The sequence below is a fragment of the Ptiloglossa arizonensis genome, chromosome 7, assembly GCF_051014685.1.
Source record: "Ptiloglossa arizonensis isolate GNS036 chromosome 7, iyPtiAriz1_principal, whole genome shotgun sequence".
In the NCBI taxonomy this organism is placed as follows: domain Eukaryota; kingdom Metazoa; phylum Arthropoda; class Insecta; order Hymenoptera; family Colletidae; genus Ptiloglossa; species Ptiloglossa arizonensis.
In genome coordinates, this window is record NC_135054.1 from 10,473,727 (window position 1) to 10,499,478 (window position 25,752).

The window sequence follows — 25,752 nt, forward strand, 5'->3', positions numbered from 1 at the left end:
GTAACTTTAACCTGTCCCTTACGGGTGAGTTTCAAGCAGATGGAAGACTTTCTCAGTATGCCACAGAATCTTTTTTCCTGGTAAGAAATTCCTTCGTCGGTTTAGATATTTATTTGTCCAACTTCCTTGAAATTCCAACTTTTTCCACGGGGTTCTCCTCTCCACTGGTTGAATCGTGCGTCTTGAAAGTAATCCGTGGCTCTTTAGATTTTCTTCTAGCCTTTTCCTGCAGCCATGTTTGGATTAACCAGTTCGTTTAGGACTTACTAGGATAGTGGGCCTATTTAACACGTTAACCGGTTGAACAGGTACAAAATAGCACGAGAAGTGACAGGTTGTTGTTACTACACGGTATTACGTTTCCGTCGAACTTGCGAAAATTATTGAACGTTATTTTGATTTGTCCCATTAAAATCGTACATTATTCGTTCCTCGATTAAGGGTCTCCAGTTTTGTGAAAACCGCTGTGGATTTAAAGTAGCAATTAAATTGTGATAAATATTTCTTGCGAACGAAATTTCTATCGTTAAACTCCTTACTTTAACAATGTTCTAAAATTAAACACACACTCCCTTCTGTAACATCTTAAAAGTAGAATTCAAAAATCTTTATTACACTGTGCTGCTCGTATTCGTCCCTGTTCATTTTATTTTATTTCGGTGTTAATTAAAATGGTAATTGCACATACACGCGCGTATACCAGTTACGGAATACTTGTAAAAACAGAATAATACCCTAACTAGCCGTTAATCGGCTTGTCTCGTTTTGACGAAACAATAGGGACTCGCTTTCTTGAGTTTCTACCTGCCATATGCACCGACAGCGTTTGGGGTCGTATTACTGCAACCTAATCGCGATTGGTCAATACTGTAAGGTGTTCTCGGTGACTTCCAGAAGCGTACAAAACAAACGACGACAGCTTTCCGAAAGAGAGGAACGACGCAGAAACAAAATTCAACGTTCCGGTATCTCAGTATCGTTTCAACGAAACGAGCGTTGTTTATTCTCATAAAAATTAACTCTCGTCCACCGTATCATCGATTTGAAAAAATAGTTCAAGATCGTACTGTCAAAAGTTTCGATGAGATCGAGCAACGTGCAATTCGTGTTATATCGTACACCTTATTGTCCAGTTGTATCGTGCAGTTAATCGAAGAGAGAAAGAATTAACTAGAAAATAAATCTAATTTTTATTCGTCGACGATTTCTAACGAACCAAGTGTCGGAGACTGCGACGTAACGTTAAATGAAAAACGCGTAAAAACTTACTTTGAGTTTTTGAGTGTGACCACATCGACAACAGCAGTACGACATGTAGTCGGGCAATGCTGGCATAAACTTCAGCTGTTCCTGTTGCTGCGAGTACTCGTCTACAAGCTTGCGATACTGCACCCTGAAGATGGGCCTCGTTGTGCTCTGCGAGCCTTTACCAAGGCGTCCCATAATCGCAGAGAATGCGGCCAGGGTTTTGCGCCTGCGTGTGAACCTCCTCATGCCACGGCGACCGTTGCACCTCTTCGTCTTCCAACTCGATTCGAAGCGCACGGCTCGCGGCTTTCGCCGAATTTTGGAAATGTTTTCGGTTGATAAGACACACTCGGTTCAGTTACTCGTCGAACGAGTCATTGTTCACCAGATCGTTATACAGATTGGACGTATTACGCGTTGAATGGACGGTAAGCGAATCGCGCGCGAATTTGCACGATGGTGCACCGTTCGCGGAATAAATTTACAATAGCAGTCAACAAAGAACTTCGTGAATCGAATTTTGCCGGAAAGCGAAAGCAGTTCAACACGATGTTTCATACTACTTCACCGACCGAACAAACGATCGAAGATACATTAATTCCATTCGTTCACAGTGGTGCGCAATCTTTCCTTGAAATTCGTTGTTCCAACTGGCACCCACTTGTTCACGGCATCACCTAACACACTTTCTAATTCGTATAGTAATGGCATACCGGCTCGGTAACGCACTCACAACCGCCGGATGGAATCTTCATTCACTTATCAGGGAACAGACACACCATCCGAGGAATTCACTTTATCTTATTACGACGAGCCGCATAATTTTACCGACGCCTTCGAAATCGTGGATTCCCTTCGTACACTTCGAGGAAGAAATCGGTACTCCTCGATCACTTTTGCTCCCGTCTCTCGGAAAATTCCCTCGGTATCACGCGCGGTTAAAAATATCTCACCGAAGCACAACGAAGTCACGTTTGAATGATTGACACGCGCGTTCCTGTTACGGGTTGATGGGTCCCCTCGTTTATCCCGCGTTCGTTCCAGTGCCGCTGTAACAACAATCTTGGCTACGAACGTGACGTTGGTTGGTGGTGTCGTGCGGGAAAGGTATCGTTGCTCCGTAACGACGATTGTGCATACGGTTAGCTCGTATACACCTCGGAACGGGACGGAGGGTGTCCCGGTGTTAATACTTTTCAGGAATGGATCTTTGGGGAATGATCCCGGGGCCAGCTTCCACCACCGCTGGTAAGATATATTATCGTTGGCAGGTGATCATCCGTCTCTGATCCGGCAGACCGGTCCGATCGCTTTACGCGTGGGACACGCACGGAAGATCGAGGGCTCCACTTCTTGGCGTACGTAGTCTTCACCGAGTGTCGTTCTGCATGCCGATCCGCGGAAACCGGTTAACGAGTTCGAAGCTGCCTTTCGCTTCGTCCTCGTCGACTGTCAACCATACTTGCATCTACCACTAGCGCGTTAAGTCCACGTTTTTCTCTCTCCCGCTTTCTCTCCCCTCCCCGCTCCTCTATTCCGTCTTATCTTTACGACCGGCTGACGTACCGAGGAATCGACTAGGATTATTCCCCATTCAAGTTTTCAGAATGGCTTCGATCGTCGTGCCTCGAACGACGCTAATAATGGTAACTGTTCCATCGAATAATATTTGCCCGGCGCGTCAGCGTTCACGAGGTATCCGTGTCGTTCGTCTTATCTCGGGATCAACGATCCGAACTCACACATCGTAAGCTCGATCGTTCACTACTCGCTTCTTTTTTTACACATTTCCCCGTTCTTTTTTCTTCACTAAGCATCAAGCACTACCGGATACGACTCCGTTATACCGATGGCGGTTGGAAAGCCAGCTCCGCCGTAACGAGCGGGGACACGGTCTCAATTTAACGACATTTTGTCCCCGATCGAGGCATTCGGGGTATACTTATTGCGATAGATCGATTTCACTGAATCTCCTTAAACACTACCGACGACTCGATCGATCCATCTTCGGGGATCTTATCTTCCTGAAATAACCGATCGAGCCAATTAACAACGATCGGCGAGCAAAAAGAGACAAGTCCCAACGGGCCACGTCGACTCGGCTAATCTCTGTTTTATGGATTGATTCACGGAGCGGCAGCGGCCTTTCGCGTGTCTCCTTTCTACTGTCAACTGGAAGAGCTGCCAGAAGAAATGGTGGATCTTCGCCCCCACCTCTGGACGTTTCGGTTTCGGTCCTACCTGACAGAAGCCAGTCCAGGTGGTGCTCCAATCAAGCGAGTTAAGCGGCCTAGAGCATGCTAGTCCGCTCGGCAATGGCAATACCTCCCCGGTACGTATAGAGAGAAACTGAAGTCGAAAGAGGAACACGACGCAGGAGTAGCACCGGCGGCCCACACGGCTCTATCCCCACCTAACTGCAAAACCGAGCGGAGCGACCGACCGATCTCTTCTCTCCGACCGCTTTCTTGCTCCAACTGCGGCATTGAACACGTTCAACGGCAGCTGGCGAATACCAGCTATCTCGTTCCTCGTCCCGCCTTACATCTGCCTTGCCCTCCTTGTTCCCCATTCGCGGCGAGAGAGCACCACTCTCGAGAGAGCCAGCAACGCGCCGATCGCATGAGTTTGCGATTCGCGTTCTTTGACCTCCTGCCGGCACGATCGTGGACTCGTGTCGGACTACGGACGTTACTTTTGATGCCCTCCACTTCGTGCACGACGTTCGCGACGTCATCGAAGAGGATCGATCGTCACACGGGCCCCGCGAACAAGGCTAAGGCCCCGCTCGACCGACCGCATTTTTATCGACGTTCTCTTCCCCGATCACGACCCGAACACGGGGTGTTCTCGCGTCTTTTTCTCCTATCGGAGTACGCGGCGAGTTCCACCGTTGAAAATTCATCTCCATCCGTTGACGCGTCACGAAACGCGATCCGATAGTAATTGTCGCGATCGCTCTAGGCAGCGCTGGTACCGTTAGATGCGGCAGATTCCGTACCTACGAGTAGAAAGTAGCTAATCTTCCGTGTAGAAGTATCGGTATTAGCATCCTGAATGCACCACCGACTCCACTGCGGAATGCATTTATTCGTAATCGTGCGTAGAGCGGATCGCTGATTTTTTTACATATTTTTTCGAACGCGTCACTGACAAACGGAGAACTTTCACGGTCGAGATTATTCTTATTCGTTCGAGATTAAGTTGTTTTTGTTGACCGTATGAAAGATTGCTCAAGGAAGAATCTTTTTTTCAAATTGAATGCTTACGAAACACTGCCAATTATATTTATCCGTAATGAGTATAGTTTTATGTCGGTACGCTGAAACCGACATAGAACAGACAATCGTGTAATTCCTAGTGCGGTGTACGATTTTGGTTGTGACTCTCGGATTGTAAAATCAATTACGAGCGTGGTAGCGTAACATTTCATAATTGGCGGCACTTCACAACTCCTCTTCCCGGTAATAATTTGACGTTGTTATGCAGCACAGATTTCAAGTCGAGCTATTCTACGGATACGCTTCCAGTTTCGTCGTGACGTATGGCAAACGTACAGAATTGCGTTTTCTTTTATCTCGGTTACCAACGACTGTATTATAAATTTGTCCAGAACGAGAAAGTTTTCAAATTAAATGTTCAATAACTTATGTATACTGTTTTTTGTTTCAAACGAGGTAAGCGAGATAACGTAGATAGCTTTATAGTTGGTATTCCCATAATTCCCTTTTTCGGCATGAATGTTACGATGTCTCGCAACCTTGACTTTAAATTGAGCTGTAGATACATACGTTTCAAGTTTCGTCGCATTTGCTGCACACGTTTTTCCGTGACGCAGTAACAAACTGAAGTAACTGTGTTTTATTCGTATAGACAGCTGTTTAAGGATGAGCTGAAGATCGATATTCTACGTAGCGTGTAACTTCTCCATATGGCATTTACGTCGTTAACGGACATTTCGACGTACTCGGTTCAATCTTGGCAGTGATAAATATTTTTTGCTTACTGTAAGTAATTTTGTACAAACATTATTGTACGAGATGAATTATTGTATAGATATAAAATAATACATTGTTTTACATATTTGTATAAAACAGAAATTGAAACTGATGTGGATTCATGATAATCTAACGATAACTTCAACGTTAAATGTACACGTACATATGTATAATATGTATATACCAATAATACTACGTGTATTTCATTTTAAAAGCGAAATTTGTTTACAAGATTACAATTAAATAGCTTTGGTTCACTTTATCGTAGCTTTACTTTTTTATAGAACAAATAACGTAACATACCTCTGACCCCATGTGCACGAGTACCTTACAAATGAGTTTCGTTTGGTTTGCCGGTTGAAAACTATGTGCCTTGTAGTAGTTCTTCAGATAAGATACTTTTGTGTCCCCCCAATAAAAATTATCCGGCAATTAATACCAAAACGGAAGTAATATATCGACCAACGATAGGTTTTATTGGAATACTCGTATCGATGTCCCTGTAATAACATCGTTATTCACAAAGCACGACGCCTCGACGAAGATAAAAAGATGGATGCGTGCTACAGGAGATAAACCGCTCGAAGAGAGTAGCCCATAAATTACGGAATATCTTTCGGTTATCGAAATAAATGGGAAAAAGTCGTGTAATCGCAGATTTACAAGATTCAAAGCTTTTAGAAAGGAATAACTGAGAGACGATCGTTTTCCAGCATGGGGTATAAGTTTTCTATTGGTATGTGTATCTATGTGGAACATTGGTTCAGGAATTTGGGAACACCTTTCCAATATCGAAATAAATGGACATGAATTGGATACCCGAGGACTCGTAAAGCTGAAACCTTTTGAAAACAAAATAGTCATGGGTTCCTACATTTAAAGTGTGCAGTTTAGTCGATCCTTCGAGAAAAGTCATTAGTTTCTTTCAAAAAAGAAATTTGAAATTCCATCGAATAATTAAAATTAAAATTATTTTTGCTTTCGTTATGCACAGGACAGTATCTGTGTAATGAAATAATCGACAAATTGTCCCATAATTATAATTACAGTATACAAGATTCGAGAGATTTTTGTTATCCTTCTCTTAAATATAATGTTTCCTTAAATAAAGTTATGTTATATGTATATTATTTTGACAAGATTCGTTACAATATTATCAGAAATAATTAGAATGAAAAAGGTTGTTTGTCACATAACATCAAAAAATAATTTCTTCTTCCCTTATTGCTCTGCTTCACTGATACCAAATGATCATTTTTCCAAATATATATTTACTAATGTATTACCAATAAATATATATTTTTCAATGATTTCTTTGCTATATCTAGATAATTTGTTTAGCATTTACGATGTGTTATCTGGTTCGTCGACACAGACGAATAAATATTATCTAATCGATTAAGTGTAATCGTGAAGCAACAAGGTTTGAAGCTCCCAGGAGGAAATGATCGAGGTTTGGAGGTATTCCTGTGTGAACTATCGAGTTTTTTTCCCCAGTGTATACGGAAAGTCGAGTTAGGAACTCCGACGTTGCTCTCAAATTCAGTTACTGCAGTTTGGAGCGAAAATGAGGTGGACGGGTAGCGCGCTGTAAAGGTAGCACGCTAGTAGCCAGAGCTTGTAAATGATCTTGAGTTAATCGGCAACCCTAGCTAATTTAATGTGCTTACAAGAGATTCCGCTTGGTCGTCGTGTTCGACGGAAATTTCCACAGAACCTTAAGCCGCGTTCGTAACAAATAGTCCTCGATGCTGTCTATTGGTTGGAGAAAAGTACCTCAGCCAGATATTTAAGTCGCCAATGCGGGACATATTAGAATTTCCAAGAAGCAATTGTGAGATATGCGGGACTTCTTAAAAGGCTTCGGTGCTCTGGTTAAAAATTGTAACACAGTTGCTCCAGTGGGTTTATCTGGTCCCAAAAGTAACTTAAGTATTATAAATACCAGCTAATTTGCGTTTTTCTTTTTACACGTTTGAATTTTCTAACCAATCACAATGAATAGATTTCTAAAAGAGAAGTTACATTACATACATTTACTAGTTTCTAACTAGTTTTTAACGATACATCAATATTGCATAATTTGAGAATCGTTTATTTAATGTGTCCAATTAGTATTGAACGTTTTTATTTTTCTAAATAGCCTGGGTCTTTTATTAAAAATAAAATTATAAAATACACTTATATATTTGGTTTATTTTTCGCAAACAGTGTACGAAGTGATGTGAAGAAATATATTTATACTTAGTGAGCTTGTATGAGCTATTTAATGACCTCTGAAAACAACATTCTTTTCGATGTTAAAGTTGCTTTATAATATGGGGTCTGTGAAACTTCACAATAAATTTTAAATCTACAGAAATGTGTGTGCGTTTCGAAGGTTAAGGACTGTCTATGGCCACTAGTATGGTCACCTAATGAACAGTTTTGAGGGGTGGACTTATAAGTGGGACGTAAAAGTTTCATAAAAGTTTCTTCCTTGTTTGCGACGTCACGGGTGAATAATTTACCACGCAATGAAAGTTCGTATGATTTGCGCAGACATTTATTTTTCTACGAAATTAACGAATGTTACATTAATAGGTGTAACGAGAGAACTTTATTCGACATAACGCTCGAAGGTCCCCGTATAAAAACCCCTCAAAGTGACATTTTTATCGTTTTAAGGTACCAACGCCATTTAGACTACACGTATACAAACTTTTGTATACTGTTGTCAGATTAAATCTATGAAGACTGAAAATGTTTTGTAGTAAAAAAAACTTAAAAAGTATGTTACTTCTTCGATGTAAAATATTTTCAAGTATTATTTATTGTCGCTTATACATTGCAGATTATAAAAATGTTAATTTGAAAGAAGGTAGAAAGTAATAGGGAATAGTTACGCGGGTAGATAAATTAACTACTTGACATTTTCTACGAGCTACATATACGTTGAAATTGATTAAAATCGACGACCGCGAGAGGAGTTTCATTTTCTGTTATTCTTTACCTTCTTGAACAAGTTACCATTTCCTAAACAGTTTTTCCATATGGCCATGAATATAATATTTAAGCGATCTTATTCACGTGGCTCACTCTACACAGAAAATATAGAAAATTTCAAGGCAAAGCCCACTGTCTCGTAACCCGAAAGAAGCGACGCGACGTAAGGACATTGCACGACGATCCACAGGTGCTTCGGGGAAAATTTATTATACATTTCGAAAATAAAATCGAGAGAATTCCCTGTTCGAGGTAAGAACTGTAGCCTCCAGAATCGTATACGAATTATTTGCTAGGTGCTCGTTCAATCTTCAACATTAACGAGGCACTGTCTCGCGCGATTCTGATAAATCCTTTTCCTTGTCTGAATTCGCGGCCGAGGATGAGGATGTTACTTTTTCTCGCATCACCGTCGGCGTCTTCGTCTTTTTCGTTGTGTCTGATGGCGGAGATGCCCGGGCGGGGGTAATAAAAAGCCACAAAAAGGTCCCGAGGCTGCATACCTTACATAGTCGCACGCCTCCACGCGACTCGTGTCCTGCAAACCGTCGCGGTGCTCTGTTCTGTTCCTCGTAACGGTTCCACCAGTTGGGACGCCTTATCAACCTGCACTTTGAACCTCTCTCTTAAATCTTTATTTAGCAAGAACCTTCGAGGGGCTCCGGTATGCTTAATGGCGTCTTTGATGTTGCGGGCAAGTTGACTTATGATTGTTTATGATTAACTATTAATCAAATAGCCGATGCTGTTAAGTAGGAAAGCCGTGTTCTCACATCACCTTGAAACGCTCGTCTAACGAGTATGACGAATTAATTTTTTACTCGGTTTAATAGTGGTAATTCGCGCAGAAATTACGTGGATGTAATTTGCATTTTTTGTTGCTGCGACGCTATAGATCATTCTTCGGAACGTCTTCGGATGGTGGTGTTCAAGTTGTAAAATATATAGTATTACGATGCTTTTTTACGTGGCAATTACGAAATAGATATTCCTATCCAATAGAATACTCATTCGTTTTCTATTACCTCTTGTTTTCTGATATTTTAATTTGCGGCTCGGTCTAATAAACTTGTTCCTATGATTTAAAATTTCAGATGATATTTATTGTATCGTGTATCTATTAAGAGTTACCTTGTGTTAACATTTTGATGATCGTAGCAATTTCAACCACAGAAATCCTGGAGCTACCACTTTCACTATTGAAACCAAATAAAAAATGACATCGTTGTACGTGATCCTGCCATAATATTCAAAATATCAATTAAACGTTACAAGTGTTCTTCGAACTCGTAAAGAAAAACTGTTGACAAACCTCCCAGAGTTGAATTTAATATTTCTTTTTAATATATTACAAAAATAGTTTAAAATAATATATTTATATCTTAAAGGTTTTAATTCAGTCAACGTGGTTTCATATTGTTTAATTTAAACTTTTTCAACTTGGAATTTATTTAATGCTATCTATTTAATAATTTTCTCTATTGAATATATTTGCTATCTTCATGGAGTCCAATAAATACGATAAATAAATTAACAGGTTTTGCATATAAGATTTTCTTACGAAGACACCTTTCAACTCCGCAGTTTCAGCTCCATATTCTTTTATTGGAATATTAATTAACTCGGGGATGTATAAATAACCGTGAAATAATTTCTTTTTGTGAGGATAAAAGAAAATTCATGCGATAGGAGGGGTTAATCATGTTTGCTCTCACCGTTAGTGTAAATCCAAGACTTCCAACGGAAGAAGAAAATTAAAGCTAGTTTTTAGCCATCGCTTTAACCGTTTTTATGGTGGGGCAGACAGACAACCGGAGGATCTTACTATTAGGAGGATCGTTCATCGTCGGTCAAATCTCCTGTCTCTTTCAACAAATGCATTGCGCGTAGTCTGTATCGCGTGCAACCAGTAAAACTTGTCATGACCGTCACGAGTAAGAAGCCCAAGGCAATCCTCGAACCCATAGGCACTCGACTTGTTCTATTTCTCGGTAGATGCTGATGCAGCTACGGGGTGAGGTCGCAAGAAGCGAAATGAGGGTACAACATCCAAAAGAAGGGAGCGTACGTAGCCACCAACTAGGTACCACTATTATCTGTACGAGAATGCCAAGGTCAACCTCATTCCGAGGCAACAGTGACCAGTATCGGTGTATGTGCCCGCTTGCTGACATCGTTCTACCACGAAGCTACCTGCACTAACGATTTTCGATGATTTTTCGAAACGTATAGGTCCAGTTCGTTTGAAAAACTCTGTCAGCTGTTATCTCGGTGAACATCAAAGTTATACAAATGTCTACCTTGTCCCTTGTTTGTATCAAATTATTTTGCACTTTACAAAATAATTGAATTTGGCCAGAAGCTTTCCTTAAGTAATCTTTTGTATTCAATGGGTAAAAATTCAATCTATCAAAATCGATGAAAACAATTCAATTTTGAATTGTATGTATAGATTTCTGGGGCAGATATACTCTCTCTTTTCAGAGGAATGCCTTTCGAAAGGTTTGAGAACTACTGATTTATATCGAATTCCGTTAGATCGAGATTCACTATTAATGCGTGCAATAATTTACAAATGTTCAAAATTGTATTTCTTGGTAACTGTATTTTTCGTTCATTTCTGCGCGAAATGTTACACCCTTCTCGGATGTACTATTATTACCGGGACACCCTATATAACAAGCAAAAATCCTAGCTATTTGTGGAGAAAGTTTCAGTCGACGATCTAGTCGGTTCTTACTTGTTAGAGATTTTCTTTATAAGGGACAACAGGTCGCGGATTCGTAGAAGTATGGCTGGCAAATTCCGGATACTGATCGCGACTGTTACTATAGCATCCCGTCCAAGGGTAGCGGTTCATGATGATGCTTGTCACGGTCCAGGACAATTATATTCGAGCATATTTTCCCAATGTGCCCAAAGTAGAACGTAAGTTAGCAAAATATAACTTTTATGTATATATATAATTTATATAAATATATTTGTATGTATTAAGTAAGAATTGTTTCTTCGATATAAAATTTGATTACAAAGAACCAAAGTTGGTTTCAATATAAAATTTCGTTCACAGTAGAGTTCTTTACAAAGTATACAATTTCGTGTTCGTAGAGATATATTATTGGGGAGAACCCACAGGAAGTGGGGAGATCCTAGAACCCTAAAAAGGCACAACAGCCAGCAAAAATTTCTCGAATAATATCTAACTTATCTACTTTAACACACGTGCTCAGAGGCATATAACTGTTACAAAGAAGATGTTGTAGAGAACATAAGGAACACTGTACTCTCTTCGATATATAGATAGGTAGACAGATGGTGCAAACTGATACCAGTACCTCTTTATACATTACTGTGTTTATTGCACCTTAACGTTGATAAAAATACGCAAGTTAATCACGTTTTCTCGTCTTTCTGTAGAATTCAGATAGTAGAATTTTCGATTTTAAAAGTAATCGACACTGATTAACATTGACCCCCGACAAATATTGTTCTCCGGATAGTCATTAGTGTTATGCCGTTGGAAAGGAACCGATGGCAAACAGATAGCGGAATGGAACAGGTGGTTTTCTATTCAACTTTCGCACGCGACTATAGCTGGCGCGGATAAAATTGCCTATGAAAAGTAACTGCCATTTGTGCAGGTACATAGTGTTGGCATTTGGCATCGCGGACATTGCCGAGCGATTACTATGAAAGCCTGGCTATGGTTGCACCGTTATCGTCGCGCACTTTTGACATCAAACAAAACCACAAAAACCGCAGCGCTACCTCCTATCGCGAGGCACGGAAGACTCTTAATATGCGGAAGAGTGTTTTGCCATCTTCGAACGCGACAAGGGCAGCATCTTCTGCGGCGTAGGTCTATTAACCGGTAGAAACAGACGGTATAGAAAATAATGGTAGTACTGTTCAAAAATAAAATACGAGCGTAGAAAAACATAATCCGTAACGCACTTCTACAAAAAGGGGAACAACTCTAGCAAAACTCAGGCAAATGGGAATGACCGTTAATAATTAACGACTTTATAAAAATGTATAAATAAAAAAGCCATTTTCGATATTTCCTGAAATTTTAACGTTTCTGACAAACAAATCGACGATATTTAGGATACGTATTAGAGGATACGGTGAAAATTTGTCTTCAAAGAAACTCTGATATCAACATTTTCAAGGAATAAGAGATAAGTTTTTCAATGTAAATTGAGAGACTAGTCGCTTCATTTGTACCACCGGTATTCCAAGTTTAACTATAAGTATATATTTATTTATATATTAAATATTATGTTTAAAGAAACTTATACTTGGTTTGGGCAAAGCTGCAAGTATTAAGGTAAAAGGAAAATTTCATTCCACAATTTATATCTGCAAATTTCATTATTTTTTTCCTTCTTCTAATTAAAAATTTGTTCATTTATAACACATAAAATATATCCTTCAAATATATATTCTCATGTTTTCCCGGCTAGGATAAATAAAATAGGATTATGTTTAACAAAATCGTAGAAAATGCATTATGAATATTTAATTACGATTTTAGTGGTTATTTCCATGTTACAGTATTTAAAATAATTAAGAACCTAATTCTATGTACATATGCCAAACCTATGTACATATTTCTGAAGAGGTTAAATATATAACATTTAATGCACTTGGTGCATATGCACCAAGATACTAGAAGTTGTAAAGTTTAAAATGTTTATCTGAAATGTTGCATGGTTACAATTTCAGATGTATATTTGCATTCGCTTCGTGCTTTTCAGTTTAAACAAGATTGTGCTTTTCTAGGAAAAGAAATTCTCCTCGTTCATTATATTTCTTTTCAATAGACGTCTATGTATTTTTCAATGATTTTCTTTTAAAAAGATGTCTTAGAAACATCGAGTATCGTCGAGTCTAGTTGTTGATTTCTTCGTATAATATTCGCGTTTGAATAGAAGCCTACACTTCATTTCTCTGTTCATTAATCTAGGTTTCCGCTCATTCAAACTTGTTCCATTTAATACTTTCCATGCTTTTAATGAATGTTTACACAGATTCTCGTTGTGCTCGATTATAAATTGAAGCAGAAGAATATGTTGCTAGGTCATACATGCTTTTAATAAAGTAAAATAATTTTGTGATACAGTATATTATTATTCTTACTTGAAATAATATTTGATGTATTGTGAAATTATTAATTCCAATAATTTTGATACATAACTAATATTTACGTCATACGTGGAAATGAGGAATACAATTTTTAAGGAACTGCGTTATTGGATTACATATTTTTGTAACAGTTAAAAATTTTACGGTACTCTACATTATTGTGTTATATTAGTATTTGATATATCGTAAAATCGTTGATTCAGATAATTTCAATTAATAAGGGAAGCGACTCGTGGCCAATTAAATTATTATTATGCCTGTAAAACAAGTAAATTTCAATCAATTTAAAATTGAAAGAAGTCATACACAAAAAGGATTTAAAAAATTTGTTTACTTAAATTATTCATAATTCTGATGATATCCTTATTAGTAAAAATAAATATTTCTTCAAGTATAAATATCGAAGACATTTTCCGATTCTTTTGTATAATTCTAATACGTGCTTTTGCCAACTCTGTTTAAACTAAGAACTGCTGCTTTAAGAATCGTTCAAGTAATTTTAATATATTTTGTACAGTTTGTCACTTATAAATTGATAGTTTCTATGTTTCTATGTGTTATTATACAATTATTTCTTGTCTTTTAAAATTCAAGTTCACTTCTTATAATTTTGGTTCAAAAGGAGAGGCGTGAAGAAGAGTAAATACGTAAGTAGGTAAAATAAACGAAAAAGGAGAGAATCATCGAACAAACAAGGAAGACGTGCAAACTCTCGAAGAGTTTACTACATCGTTTCCATCGTGCATACGTGCTTTAGTTTAAAATTGGCTGAGCTACGAGTTCAGAATTATTTTTACTGCTCAGCCTGCACGTCCAAGATTTCTTTCTTTGTGTTGAAAAATGGGAAAATAATCCGGTGTGACAGCTGTTAGGACGGTGCATGCTCCAAGCGAATGCATGAGAAACCGTATCAGCTGGTAGCTACCGTACATCAGAGAGAAATAAACTCAAATTATTTCAGTCGTCACAAAAGATTTAAAAGAAAAACAGCAGATCGAGAGACATTGACTCAGCACTCACCAAGAAGACTTACCGAACGTTTTTTTGTTTTACGAAAACATTAAATTTTTACCAAAATATCAATATGTTTTGAGAGGTTCTTGAATTCTACGTATACTTTGAATAAATCCCCTAGGTAGCACATGGAGAGGATCGTTGTACCTTAAACTTTTTCAGAGATACTGGCATGTATGTGTGTGTGCATTTAGATTTTAAGTTTTTTGAAATGTTGAAACATGAAAGTAACTATTAAGATTGTATATATGTAAACATTCATAATTGTATTTCTCAATTATATAATAGAGCAGATTCTGAAAATTTTATTGGCAGATGTCATAGGATCACGTCAATTTTAATTTTTATTATATCGAACGAAATAATTCGTCCATGCAGAGGTTATCTTGAAACACTGGGTAGCAATTTTACAGTTTCTGTTCGAAGCCAAGCATTTCGTTGGGTTTACGATACGTCAATCGCTATTGAGAAACAGGGAGATACTCCAAGTTCTCCAAGTCTTAATTAGAAGTTGGAGTTTTCTCGTCCGTAAATAACAAACTTGGGGAATGCTAAGACCAAAGCTCGTGCAAATTCTAAATCTCAATCGTAGCAAAGAAGTGACGTTCGCATCATAATTTTTCTTAATGCTGTCAATATTGAAAATCTAATTTTCTTATCATTACAGTTCGCTACTACAATTGACTAACATGAAAATTTAAACTAACTCCGGTAATTGAACCGCGAATTATCACTGATCACGATTATATGAATCAATAATGAAACTGAGATACGGTTCGGTATTATCGATACGTTTGTTTGATATTGAAACTTTTGTTTCAAATCATTCTAAAAAATATCACTGAACAATCGTGATAATTTATCGATCGCTATGAAACATCAATTAAGACATCCGCGTTCGTAACATTCAATTAACGGAATCGATCGAATACGTCATCATAAATCTATAAGATAACAATACATCATATTTTTATATTCTCGTTTGATTCGTGAAGTAAATTAATTTCCTGAACGAATAAGTTGGGAAGTGTTCACTGTAAGACTGTTCACTGTCCAAACTCATCGAATATACGAAACAAGGGTAAAACTGAACAGTCGCGATAATTTATCGGTCGCTATGAAAGATCAATTAAGACATCCGCGTTCGTAACATTCAATTAACGGCCGAAAAAAGAAAAGTCTCGAACGACAGAGGGACCCCGCGAGCGTGGTGTCAGTGTGTCGCGCGTTAAGAGCTGTCAGAGTAGTCCCGAGCGATCAGTAGCGAAGACGGTCCACTCCATGTCTCGCTCGAGAGACTTCCTCTCTCGAAGGCTGCCAAGTAAATAAAAGGTTCAATGGGCCGCGTGGTCGTTTCGGGACGACAGGAAAATACCTTGAATTCCGTTGGTACATCCTTCCTTCTCCGTCATCTCGATCGTCTCTCTTTGCGCACGGTCTTGTTTCGCTTTTTCTGCTCTCGTAAGAGCCAGCAGCGACGGTGGCGGCGGTAGAAGAAGAAGTAGAAGAGAGAAGAAGACGAAGAAAAGGAGGAGGAGAAGGAGGAGGAGGAGGAGGAGGAGAAGGAGGAAGATAGTTCATGAAGCTGATCGTTCTCTTCGTCTCCGGAGGTCGAATAACATCTTGAGATCGGGCAGGATGCATTGTGCCACGGATGAAATGAACGTGCAAAGCGCTCGCCGAACCTGGAATTCGCTTCGGAAATGAGATCCGAAAACTCGTTTCCAAGTTCGCGGAAAAATTTAATTCGACGTCTGAGATCGACGCGAGCTATGCGCTTTGAAGCTGGTATTACACGGGGTGACAAAGAAATTATGGAAAGAATAAGGACGATGCGTCCATTAACGGAACGTTGAAATTGAAATGGTCCGAAACTATTCGTTTATTGTTTTCTTCTTATCCGCGATTCTTTCGCGAAGTGGGCACGATAAACGAAACTGAATATTTACTCGAGACTGAAACGATAGCTGAGCTACGTATCGTTGAAGTAAACTTTTGTTCGAGTAAGTCGTAATGAAATTCGGTAACCCGATATCATCGTTACATTGAGCGAAGATTTATTACTTTGTTTAACGATATAACGAATATAATTCGTCATTATTATTACGTAGGAAAAATTCTGAAACTAGAAACGAAATATACGAATATTTTTCTTTTTTCTTTTTTGGCTAATTATTTTAATCTTCGTTTTTCCTTGTCTCATAAATTATCCGTCAAATATCTTGCCACACATTTTCTATGAACGAATTGATTTTTATAGAAGAATATATATGACAGGTTTTTCATATATTATAAAGACACCGTAGTTATACAGTATTAAATACACAAATTCAAATTTAATTTAATTAATATGGTTAGATATTTTACACAAGTCTGAACTGCACGAAGTATAGATATATATATTTGATGAAAAAAGTTCTGAAATAATGAAAAAGAAACGGATTTAAATTTTCAATAGGAGCTACACTTAATTCAACGAAGAGCCGCATTTGCCCACCATTGATATATGAACTCGTTTGAAAAGATGATGGAGTTGCACTTTGCTGGTGCATTATTGCACTTCTGGAGAAAGTGTTTCAATGAAAAGTTAAACACTATCCAACAATACAATTTTTCAATTGAGTCGACAGTTTGGCCTAGTTCAAGGCTCTCTTAGAGATTATTTCGTACTTCATTTTTCTAAAATTAATAAAATTACGATAAAAAGAATTCTTTTTCTTATGAAACTTATTAAAAGAGACAAGTGGTTTATTTTTAACTACAAAACTACCAGCGCCTACACACTTCTTTGTTTAATTTTCAAATTATTTCAAGTACTACAACGTGGAAGCAACCACCAAAGTATTGAATATTTATTTACATTTAAATATTAAAATAATGTAAAAGGAATTATCTTTATTATATCTAAGGTTAGTAGACGTCGTGCATCGGTATCGATTTATATTTTTGTTTACTTCGAACAAAGTATGACACTAAGAAAACAATTAACTTTGAAAAATTTTTTTAAAAATCGTAGTTTTTAAGAACGTGACCTACTCGCGAACTATCGATACTTATCTAAGTACTTCCGCTACACTTGAACCGCGCGTAGAAACGTATTTGTGGTATGTTCACTGTTACCTTGCGTATGTACGAATCGATGGAGATAAAAAGGGTTTAGGATCGCTGTAGTTGAAAAGCCAGTTGGAGTAGACGCGCAATTTGGCGAGTTCGCATCAAGCGTCGAAATGCCTCGAAATCCGGTGCTAAGTCCTTCCGATTATTTCGTCTCTGACGTGTGTCCTTTCTCACAAAGCATCCGCTAAGAAGAGACGTTCCTCCAACAAGCGGCCGCTCGCCATTTACGAGTTTCACGAACGAAGGCGTTCTTAATTCACCGGAAGGTATTTAAAGTTTAATCCGAAGAGTGCCATTAGGATTGACTAAACGCCTGGCACAGGCCGAGCGTAAAGTTCGAAGTGCAAAGTCTACTACTCCCCACTTTCGAGGCCCTCGCCCAAAGAAGTTGCTCCTGCCATTCTTAGTAATCCCGAAGAAAAAGAGTCCATGCCCGTCTCCTTTGCTAGCAGCGGACATGGAAGCCGTAGGCAGACAGCAAAATCTTTCAGACAACAGGAAGATGCTTTTAGATCGTGCCACGGAGGATCGCGGAGACAGAAGAGACAGAAGCCCTGCAACATCTGCCGCGAAGTCGAAGTTACGACGGGGGTTATGCATGTTGCATGTTCGTGCACTTTGATCGTGCGATGACGATCGAAAGAAATTATTCTTAACGCGATCCCGTGTTTGGAAAAATCCACCGCCGCGTCGTTGCGTGAAATAAAAAATTTTGATACAAAGGTAATTAATCGATTCGCACGTACAACCACCTGCTGGCCAGGTGATGGTAATACAGGGTGTCTCGTTTAAATCGATCATCGGTTCAATACAATTGGTATAAATTACTGATACTTCGATCGAGCATTTTCGAACACCTAATAAAATAAATCCATTTAATAAGTTTCCTTTCATTTTGTAATTTTTACATTGTTCTGATTTGAACTCATTTTTCTTTCTTAAGGTCAATTAAAAGTCATGTTCCTTGAACTGGGTCATTGAATTCATCTTGATGTCGATTACAACAATGTGCTATGGTAAACGAATGTTAATATGCGAAACAATGTCGATAGTCTTGGAATGAACTTTAAGACGATTTTAAGGAGGCTTTTTGTTATCGCTATCATCTGATAGCCTTGATAGCCTGATAGCCAAGGTGTACATCTGTACACCTTGAAACAATTTACATCCCTCTTAGTCCCTTCTTTTTACTTTAAATAAGAACAGAAATAATTTAGATGCACGATTCAAGCGATGCACCTTATGCATACGTACACACGTATGAGTAGGATGAAAAAACGTGTCACGCGAATGTGTTAATTGCCCAAGATTATTAAGAGCCCGACTGTCGCAATAATTCAGAAAAACCACGAAGAATGACACGATCGCTGCCGCTTTGGAGCATTCGAGCTGTGTGTAAATCGTTTATCGTGTACGAGCGGAAACGGCCGCGTTAGGCCAGGGTTGAAGAATTGTTTTGTACGGTTGCGTGTCGCGCGTTGCGTTGTTCTCGTCCGAGTGAATACAATGTATGATCTACGCGCAGCTAGCTGCGTTCGAAAGCAGAAAATTCCACGTAATAAAAAAAAATGCGACCCATTGCTCCTTATGTGTTTGACTATACGAGAGCGTTGGCGAAGCGCGGACAGTACAGTCCTGGCAAGCAACCTGTTCGATGGAAATAAATTGATCACTTGTACAACAACCATCACGATCCACAATGTGGTACTATACTCACCGTACTGTAACGTGGAAAAAATGTATATTTTTTTTGTCATGAGAAACGCTCCTCCAACTCGCCATCGTATAATACATTTATAACTATGACTTTACTGGCTCAGATACCATGGCTACCGCAGTAACGATTGATGGCTATTATTGCAGTAGTGATAATCCAGGTCGTTTCGGTATCGAGTCGTTTCTTGGATTATGAGGTAGCCGCATACGGAACTTGAACATATTCGAATTGTTAGCAGACCCAATGTTCTCTTGACTTAAGAAACAAGAACGGAAGATTTACGCAGCGAGATACCATTTAAGGTGGCCCTCTAGGCGGAAGAAGCAACAGTTATCCTGAACAACTAGGTATCGCAGAGCATACCAATGTACGGGGTCAATATACAGGGTGATTAGTTTTAAGTGATTATCCCCGAAGTTCGAGGATATAGCGGAAAATGAATTTTTCAACGAAGTGTTTGCTTTTGGCAGGATTAGATACAACTGTGTACTTTTAGAGTAAAATTATCAAGGTACATCTATTTAAACCTAATACTTGCAAAGATATTCAGCTCCTGAAACAGTATTGACACTGGTTTCTTGAATAGTTACACGGCACGTGACGTAACATATCAAAGATGACAATTCTAATAAATTAATTATTAATTTTAGGACAGATGTACTTTAATATTTCTATTCTCAAAATACATTCCTCTATCGAATTCTATCACAAAATACTGGACATCACATTTAAAGGAACAAAGTTAACCTTTGGATGTTCTTGGTGACTTCAGTTACAAATCAATTGTCCTTGCCACCAGATATTCCTTCTTGGACATTTTCATCGAAATATTTTTTCTGTATGTCTTCAAGTTTTGGGAGTTATTCGATCGAATGCATAAAATTACATAACTCGTATTGTATGCATCTAGAAGCTATCATTGAACGATTGATTTCGCGATGCTATGTAATACCTAGCCAGCTAGATACATCGTTCACATTGGTCGTAAACTGTTTTAAATATTATTTGAAAATCAACGAAAGGAAAGTTTTCGCCCAGAGAGAACTTCTAGTCGAGCGAAAATGAACAGATATATAAGTAAAGAGTTCATTAGAAGGGATAACATCATCACTGATTGTTTCGAAGAAGGAACACAGAAGTTCGTAGACATGCTGAACGAATCAATAGATCTGGTTGCTAGGAATCTGCGTGAAGTAGGTTGAGAAAATAAAACGAAAATGAGTATACCCCTGATGGATTCAATGCTGATACATATACTATCAACTCTACTGGGTATCACATTACAAGCGGCAGCAGCAGCGGGAAGTAACTCAAGAACTGTTGGACGTCAATATAATTGAAGATGGTCAATCACCATTCTTCAATCCTGTTCTACTTGTTCAGAAGAAGACGGTTGATGTATGTATGCGCATTGATTATAGAGTCTTAAATCGTAAAACCATTAAACATAGTTAACCCATGCCCAGAATTAACGATTACCTCGACCGTCTAAAGGAAGCTACGTATTATTCTACGCTGCATTTAAGTGCTGGATATTATCAAATAATTATAACGGAAAACTTCAGGTAGATTACTGGATCCAGTGTAGTCGATCGTCATCTCTAATTCTCTGGGATGCTATTTGGATATTTAATACGTACGCATTTCAACTACAGTTACGTATATTCGTATAATTTAACGAATAATACAATCACGATACATATTTATAGTGTTATTAGTTTGTCAAATACGACCGGTGAATGTTCAACAAAATTGTAATAGCTGTGCAAGGGACCGATTTAATGAAATTTAACAAACGGTGTTCGTTGCGGCAGTAAATTACATATTTAGAGATCATAGCAAATGGTATAGTTCCAAGAGGAAAGCAAACGGTCATAAAAGAGTATCACACATCTGCATAAAGCTTTACGTGTGAGACATGTATCATGTGAAACAGTTTGCAATGATTGTTTGACCTGTCACATTTATTATCGAGGAACATAAAATCATAAGATTTGGGTCAAGAGATCTGCGGTGTAAAGCTGGGTTTACGTTATATAACACAACAAATGTTACGTAACTAATTGTTTTGTAATTTTATTGTACATGTTTTTGTAGTTTCTTGCAAGATTATATTTTTGAAAATTGTACAACATTTCTCCAACAAGTTTGTGCAACATTTTACATCCCAATATTAATAATGACGTTTAATGATGAGGATGTAATTGTATCGACAACAGCTTGTTTGATTTTATGAAAATACTAAAGTAGACCTACACGAAGATTCTAGGTACTCCAATTGTTAAGAGCTCGAAAACGTTATAGCGGTAGTAAACTTTTAGTGGATCTTAAGACAAGAGATGGTAAGAGGAATTCGATGTGACCGAAGTTTTAGTAACTTTATAAGAATGAAAAGTTTTGATTTTGAATATTTGATAAGTATAATCGGGCATAAAATAACAAAGGGCACACCATTCTGAGAAGTAGTACCAGTAAAAACAAGATTGGCACTTACGTCAGATTTCTAGCAAATGCAAATTCGTATTAAAGTTTTAGTTACTTGTTTAAATTTTCCAGGTAGAGTATTTCAAACACTGTGCCTGAAGTCTGCGAAGCTCTTAACGGTTTCTTAGAAAGTATGATTAATAAGTAAAGAAAAATCCAGATTAATATGTTTTTAAAATATTCTGTATCTATATGATTCAAAGAAGTACAATTCTTCCCTTAGGTTCTTAATACTAAAGAAGAATGACTAGAAATTGCAAGACTTCTTTATAAGTTCGCTTTACAAGACGCTTTATAAGTTCCAATAAAAAGTGGAAATGACTTGTTCGATTATAAGGGATTTTTTAGAATTGTATTGTACTTTTAGCTATAACAGATTCTTGGTATCACTTTAGATTCGTCAAGGGCGTTTATCAGATGGTGGTGTATTTATGAACACAAAATTTAAATAACTGTTTTAACGCTAACAAAGTTGTCGGTAGAAAATCCTCATCATTAAAAATAAATTTGTTGAAGGGTTCTGCGTCTGTAACTCGGAAGCCTTCAACTCCCTTTGGCGTGGTTGCCATTTGTATATAGACATATAGAAAGTAATTTTTTCTAGAATTTTAGTTTTTATATATGTATATGCCATATTTACATTTGAATTGCTGTTTAAAGGGGCCAGAAAATTACACGTCAAGTGGTTGTAGCTTATATGAACTATCAGGCGCTAATAACCTAGAAATATATTACATTGAAAAATCATAACTTAAAATAATGTAAATACAATGAAAATAATACTTGACAGAATGAAACAATTTTCTTCTTTTGGGTAGAAGTTTTATAATCTTGTTATATAACGAATTATGTTACATAATGTAGACCCAGTTTCAGAATTTTCAGAAACTAGAAATAAACTATTTAATTGCACTGAAAGACACGTGACTGACTTACAATTAGTTAAGTTTATTATCTTTGATTAAAGCGTATTAAACATGTGATGGTACGATTTATTTCATTTAATAATTCGATTTAATAATTATTAATCATAAACTTCAATTTTATTTTATTCACAATACGATCTAACAGCGTTTCAATTTCTGTTCATTACTACCTAATTGTTTATATATTTTCTTATCTTTTACATTTAATTCAACATATAAATGTCTCTGTACTCAGCAAACCATTAAACAAGAAGATTACTTTGTAAGAAGTTTATATTAAAAAATTCATAATTTGTATTTAAATTCTTTAAAAGCTAATATGTTTATAGTTAGAAGAAGTTACAAAACTTTGGAGAAGATTTCCCTAGAAGAGAGGCTTGAAGTTTTCCCTATCCTTTCGGGATAAAAATCTCGAATTAATCGGAACTTGGATAAGAATAGCTATTTCCACGCTAAATATGAAAAATAAGAATCAAACAAATGGAAGTTAAACGCAGAAAATAAACCTTCGTGTTGCTATTCTGTTGAACGTAATTCGTAGCCAAGACGATCATCAACGCTTGTAAACCATATGTAATTTACAAAATGAACGTTCCACCGGTCTTATTTTTGCAGAGTTTCAGATCGTTGACACTTGGCACTCACGTAGCGAAAAGAATGAAAGGGTACAGGCAGAGTACCTTTTCACGTCAACGAGAAACGGGGTTCAGAACTTACATGTTAAAGCGAAGGTAAACGGGTTACGGACGCCGTTCAACCCGAACTTATAACTTTAAACGTCGATGAATTATTCAAGGAGACACTCAGCTGAATAATTGATACACATGGGAAGTCAATGGGCGCATATACATATGTATACATATATATGTGTACACGAGAGTCACTTCTTAACTAATCGAGAACATAATGTACGCCCTTATTGTTCGGTTTGCCGGGCAATATGCGTACAGTTCAATTTTACACTCAATTACTTTTTTTTATTGTTCTCCTTTTTAGTTGCAACCCTTTACAAGTAAGAATGTCAAAATGTTTCTCTTTCAAGAGAGGGTACAGGTGAGTTTATTAGAAATAAATCATCTTTACTACTATTGGTATTTTCAATAATAGAAAATGTTTACAAAAGTATTTTAGTATGGATTTGAGAGGGATGTACGACGACGATAGATTTCTTCTGATTAGAGGGTTAGAAGAGATTTAAAGGTCAAATTTATTCATTAAATGGAATATGGAATGGAATGTTATTTTTTATGGTATAATAGATATTTTAAAATACATCCGTCTTAAAAATGATAATAATATTTAATAACGTGTGTATATTGTTTTCTTTTTCTTTTTTAATTTCGTTTTGCAACATATATATTTTCTCCTTTTTCTTTTTTTCATGTTTCAGAGTATAGAATTGAAAATAAATATCGTTAAAATACTAATATTGAGCTACCAGAAAAGGAGTCTCGTTTAAACATATTAGATAAAGGAATCGTAATGTTAAGAAATTCTTACGTTTTTAATACCATCGTTCCCAAATATTGTAAAGTCTTGTCCTCGCTATACCCAAATTCCAATAGATTGAAATTACGGAATGCACGGTCCTGAGGTTCCTGGGACGTAGTTGATGATAAGCATTCTGTGGTTTAATGGAATCTCAATATTGAACTGTCATTAATTCCTGTGATGAATCACTGTGGTATAAGTTAATGGCACGACATTCTGTGAGATTGTATAACTCAACTTAATTTGCGAATTCTAAAGTCACAAAAATTACTTTTTATACAAGTTCGTTTTCGAAGAAGGTATTCAATTTGTGTTGTAGGAAAATTTGAAAGATTTAATCTTGTCTATGGGATGAATTCAATGTTTCAAAAAATATTAAAGAGTTTACAGATTTTTGTTTCTTTATTGAATTTTTGCACATGATTAGACTGACTTACGTTGATTTGAATAAAATTGGAATACTCGAGCGACTGAAATCAAAATAATAAAAGCAAATAATGTACGGGTATAGAAGAGCAATAAAGACTACTGCAAATGTTCAAATTTAAATTTGTCTGACTAATTTCAGGATTTTTATAATACTAAGCTGTAAAGGAAATGGTGAGGTGATTTTGAAAAACTTATTAAAAACTCGTGATTGAATATGTATAGATTGAGTGTAGGAAGTATGAGGAACAAAGGTCGATTCTCGGACCAAATTTAAACATGGAGGAACTACTAACTACACCGAAGGGCAACAGAAGGGTCATCGAATTCTATAAAAATGTTAGACTACTGAATAAACTCTAGCAGGATTGGAACTAGTCGTTAATAACTTTTAGTTGATAAACCAGCAAACTTTTAATTGATGTAGCTCTAAATAAACAAATATTTATTTGCGAACACCTGTGAAAATTCAGAATTTCTAAAACCCGATATGTTTGATACTCTCTTACTTATTAGTTCGCAAAGGAAGCCTATACCTTCAATTTGTGAACAAGACGATTTTCCTAAAAATTTTTCCTTTTTAGATCGATTTCATTTCGGAATAGAACATTTATGAGTTACATCGAAAGGACGCACGTAAGCATCGTAGAATTAAAGATAGAATATAAGACGTATCTCGGAGTATAAAATGAAATTCTCTTTCATAGTAGTCAAAGGAGTAACGAAGAGAATGTCTTTGTTTGTTGTTTCGGTAAGGCTGGTTTTACCGAGTAATTAGCAGGGTATCTTCGAGCGAATTGTGACGTCGAGTTAAATACTGGAAAGACTTTTCCTCAATATTTCAGACTATCATCTCTATGACGAGGACGACGTCAAAGGAATCAAAAGTGGCCAAAGTAACGAGTGCTTCGTCGCTTTAGAAGACACCGGAAGTTCCAACTACTCTACCGCTGTTTATGAAGCCATTTTTATTGTTCGTGGAGTTACGAACAGCTTTTATTATCCATCTCAACTTTTAAATTTGCTGCACTCGTAGATAAATTATAAATTTATTCGTGGTAGTAGTTATTTACTATTCATAGTAGTGCGTAACAAATCATAGGCAGGAAAATTATGCATTTTCTAATTGGAAGGCATTTTACGACGTTATGTAAGAAAAAAGTTTCTAGTTTCCGATCGTAAAGTATTCTGGAATTTA

At 37.2% G+C, this 25,752-nt stretch overlaps 1 protein-coding gene across 13 annotated transcripts in view; it reads right to left on the reverse strand.

The window, feature by feature from the left end:
- LOC143149017 (EGFR adapter protein) overlaps window positions 1-25,752 on the reverse strand; it is a 286,593-nt gene that overhangs the window by 43,122 nt on the left and 217,719 nt on the right. The window contains exon 1 of one of the 13 annotated variants that reach the window (XM_076315991.1): window positions 1,270-3,700. The exons of the other annotated variants lie outside the window; for them this stretch is intronic. Coding sequence (XP_076172106.1) covers window positions 1,270-1,494 — 225 coding nt within the window. The 5' untranslated portion in view covers window positions 1,495-3,700. Of the gene's footprint in view, window positions 1-1,269; window positions 3,701-25,752 lie in introns of those variants that run through there. 13 annotated transcript variants of the gene reach the window in all.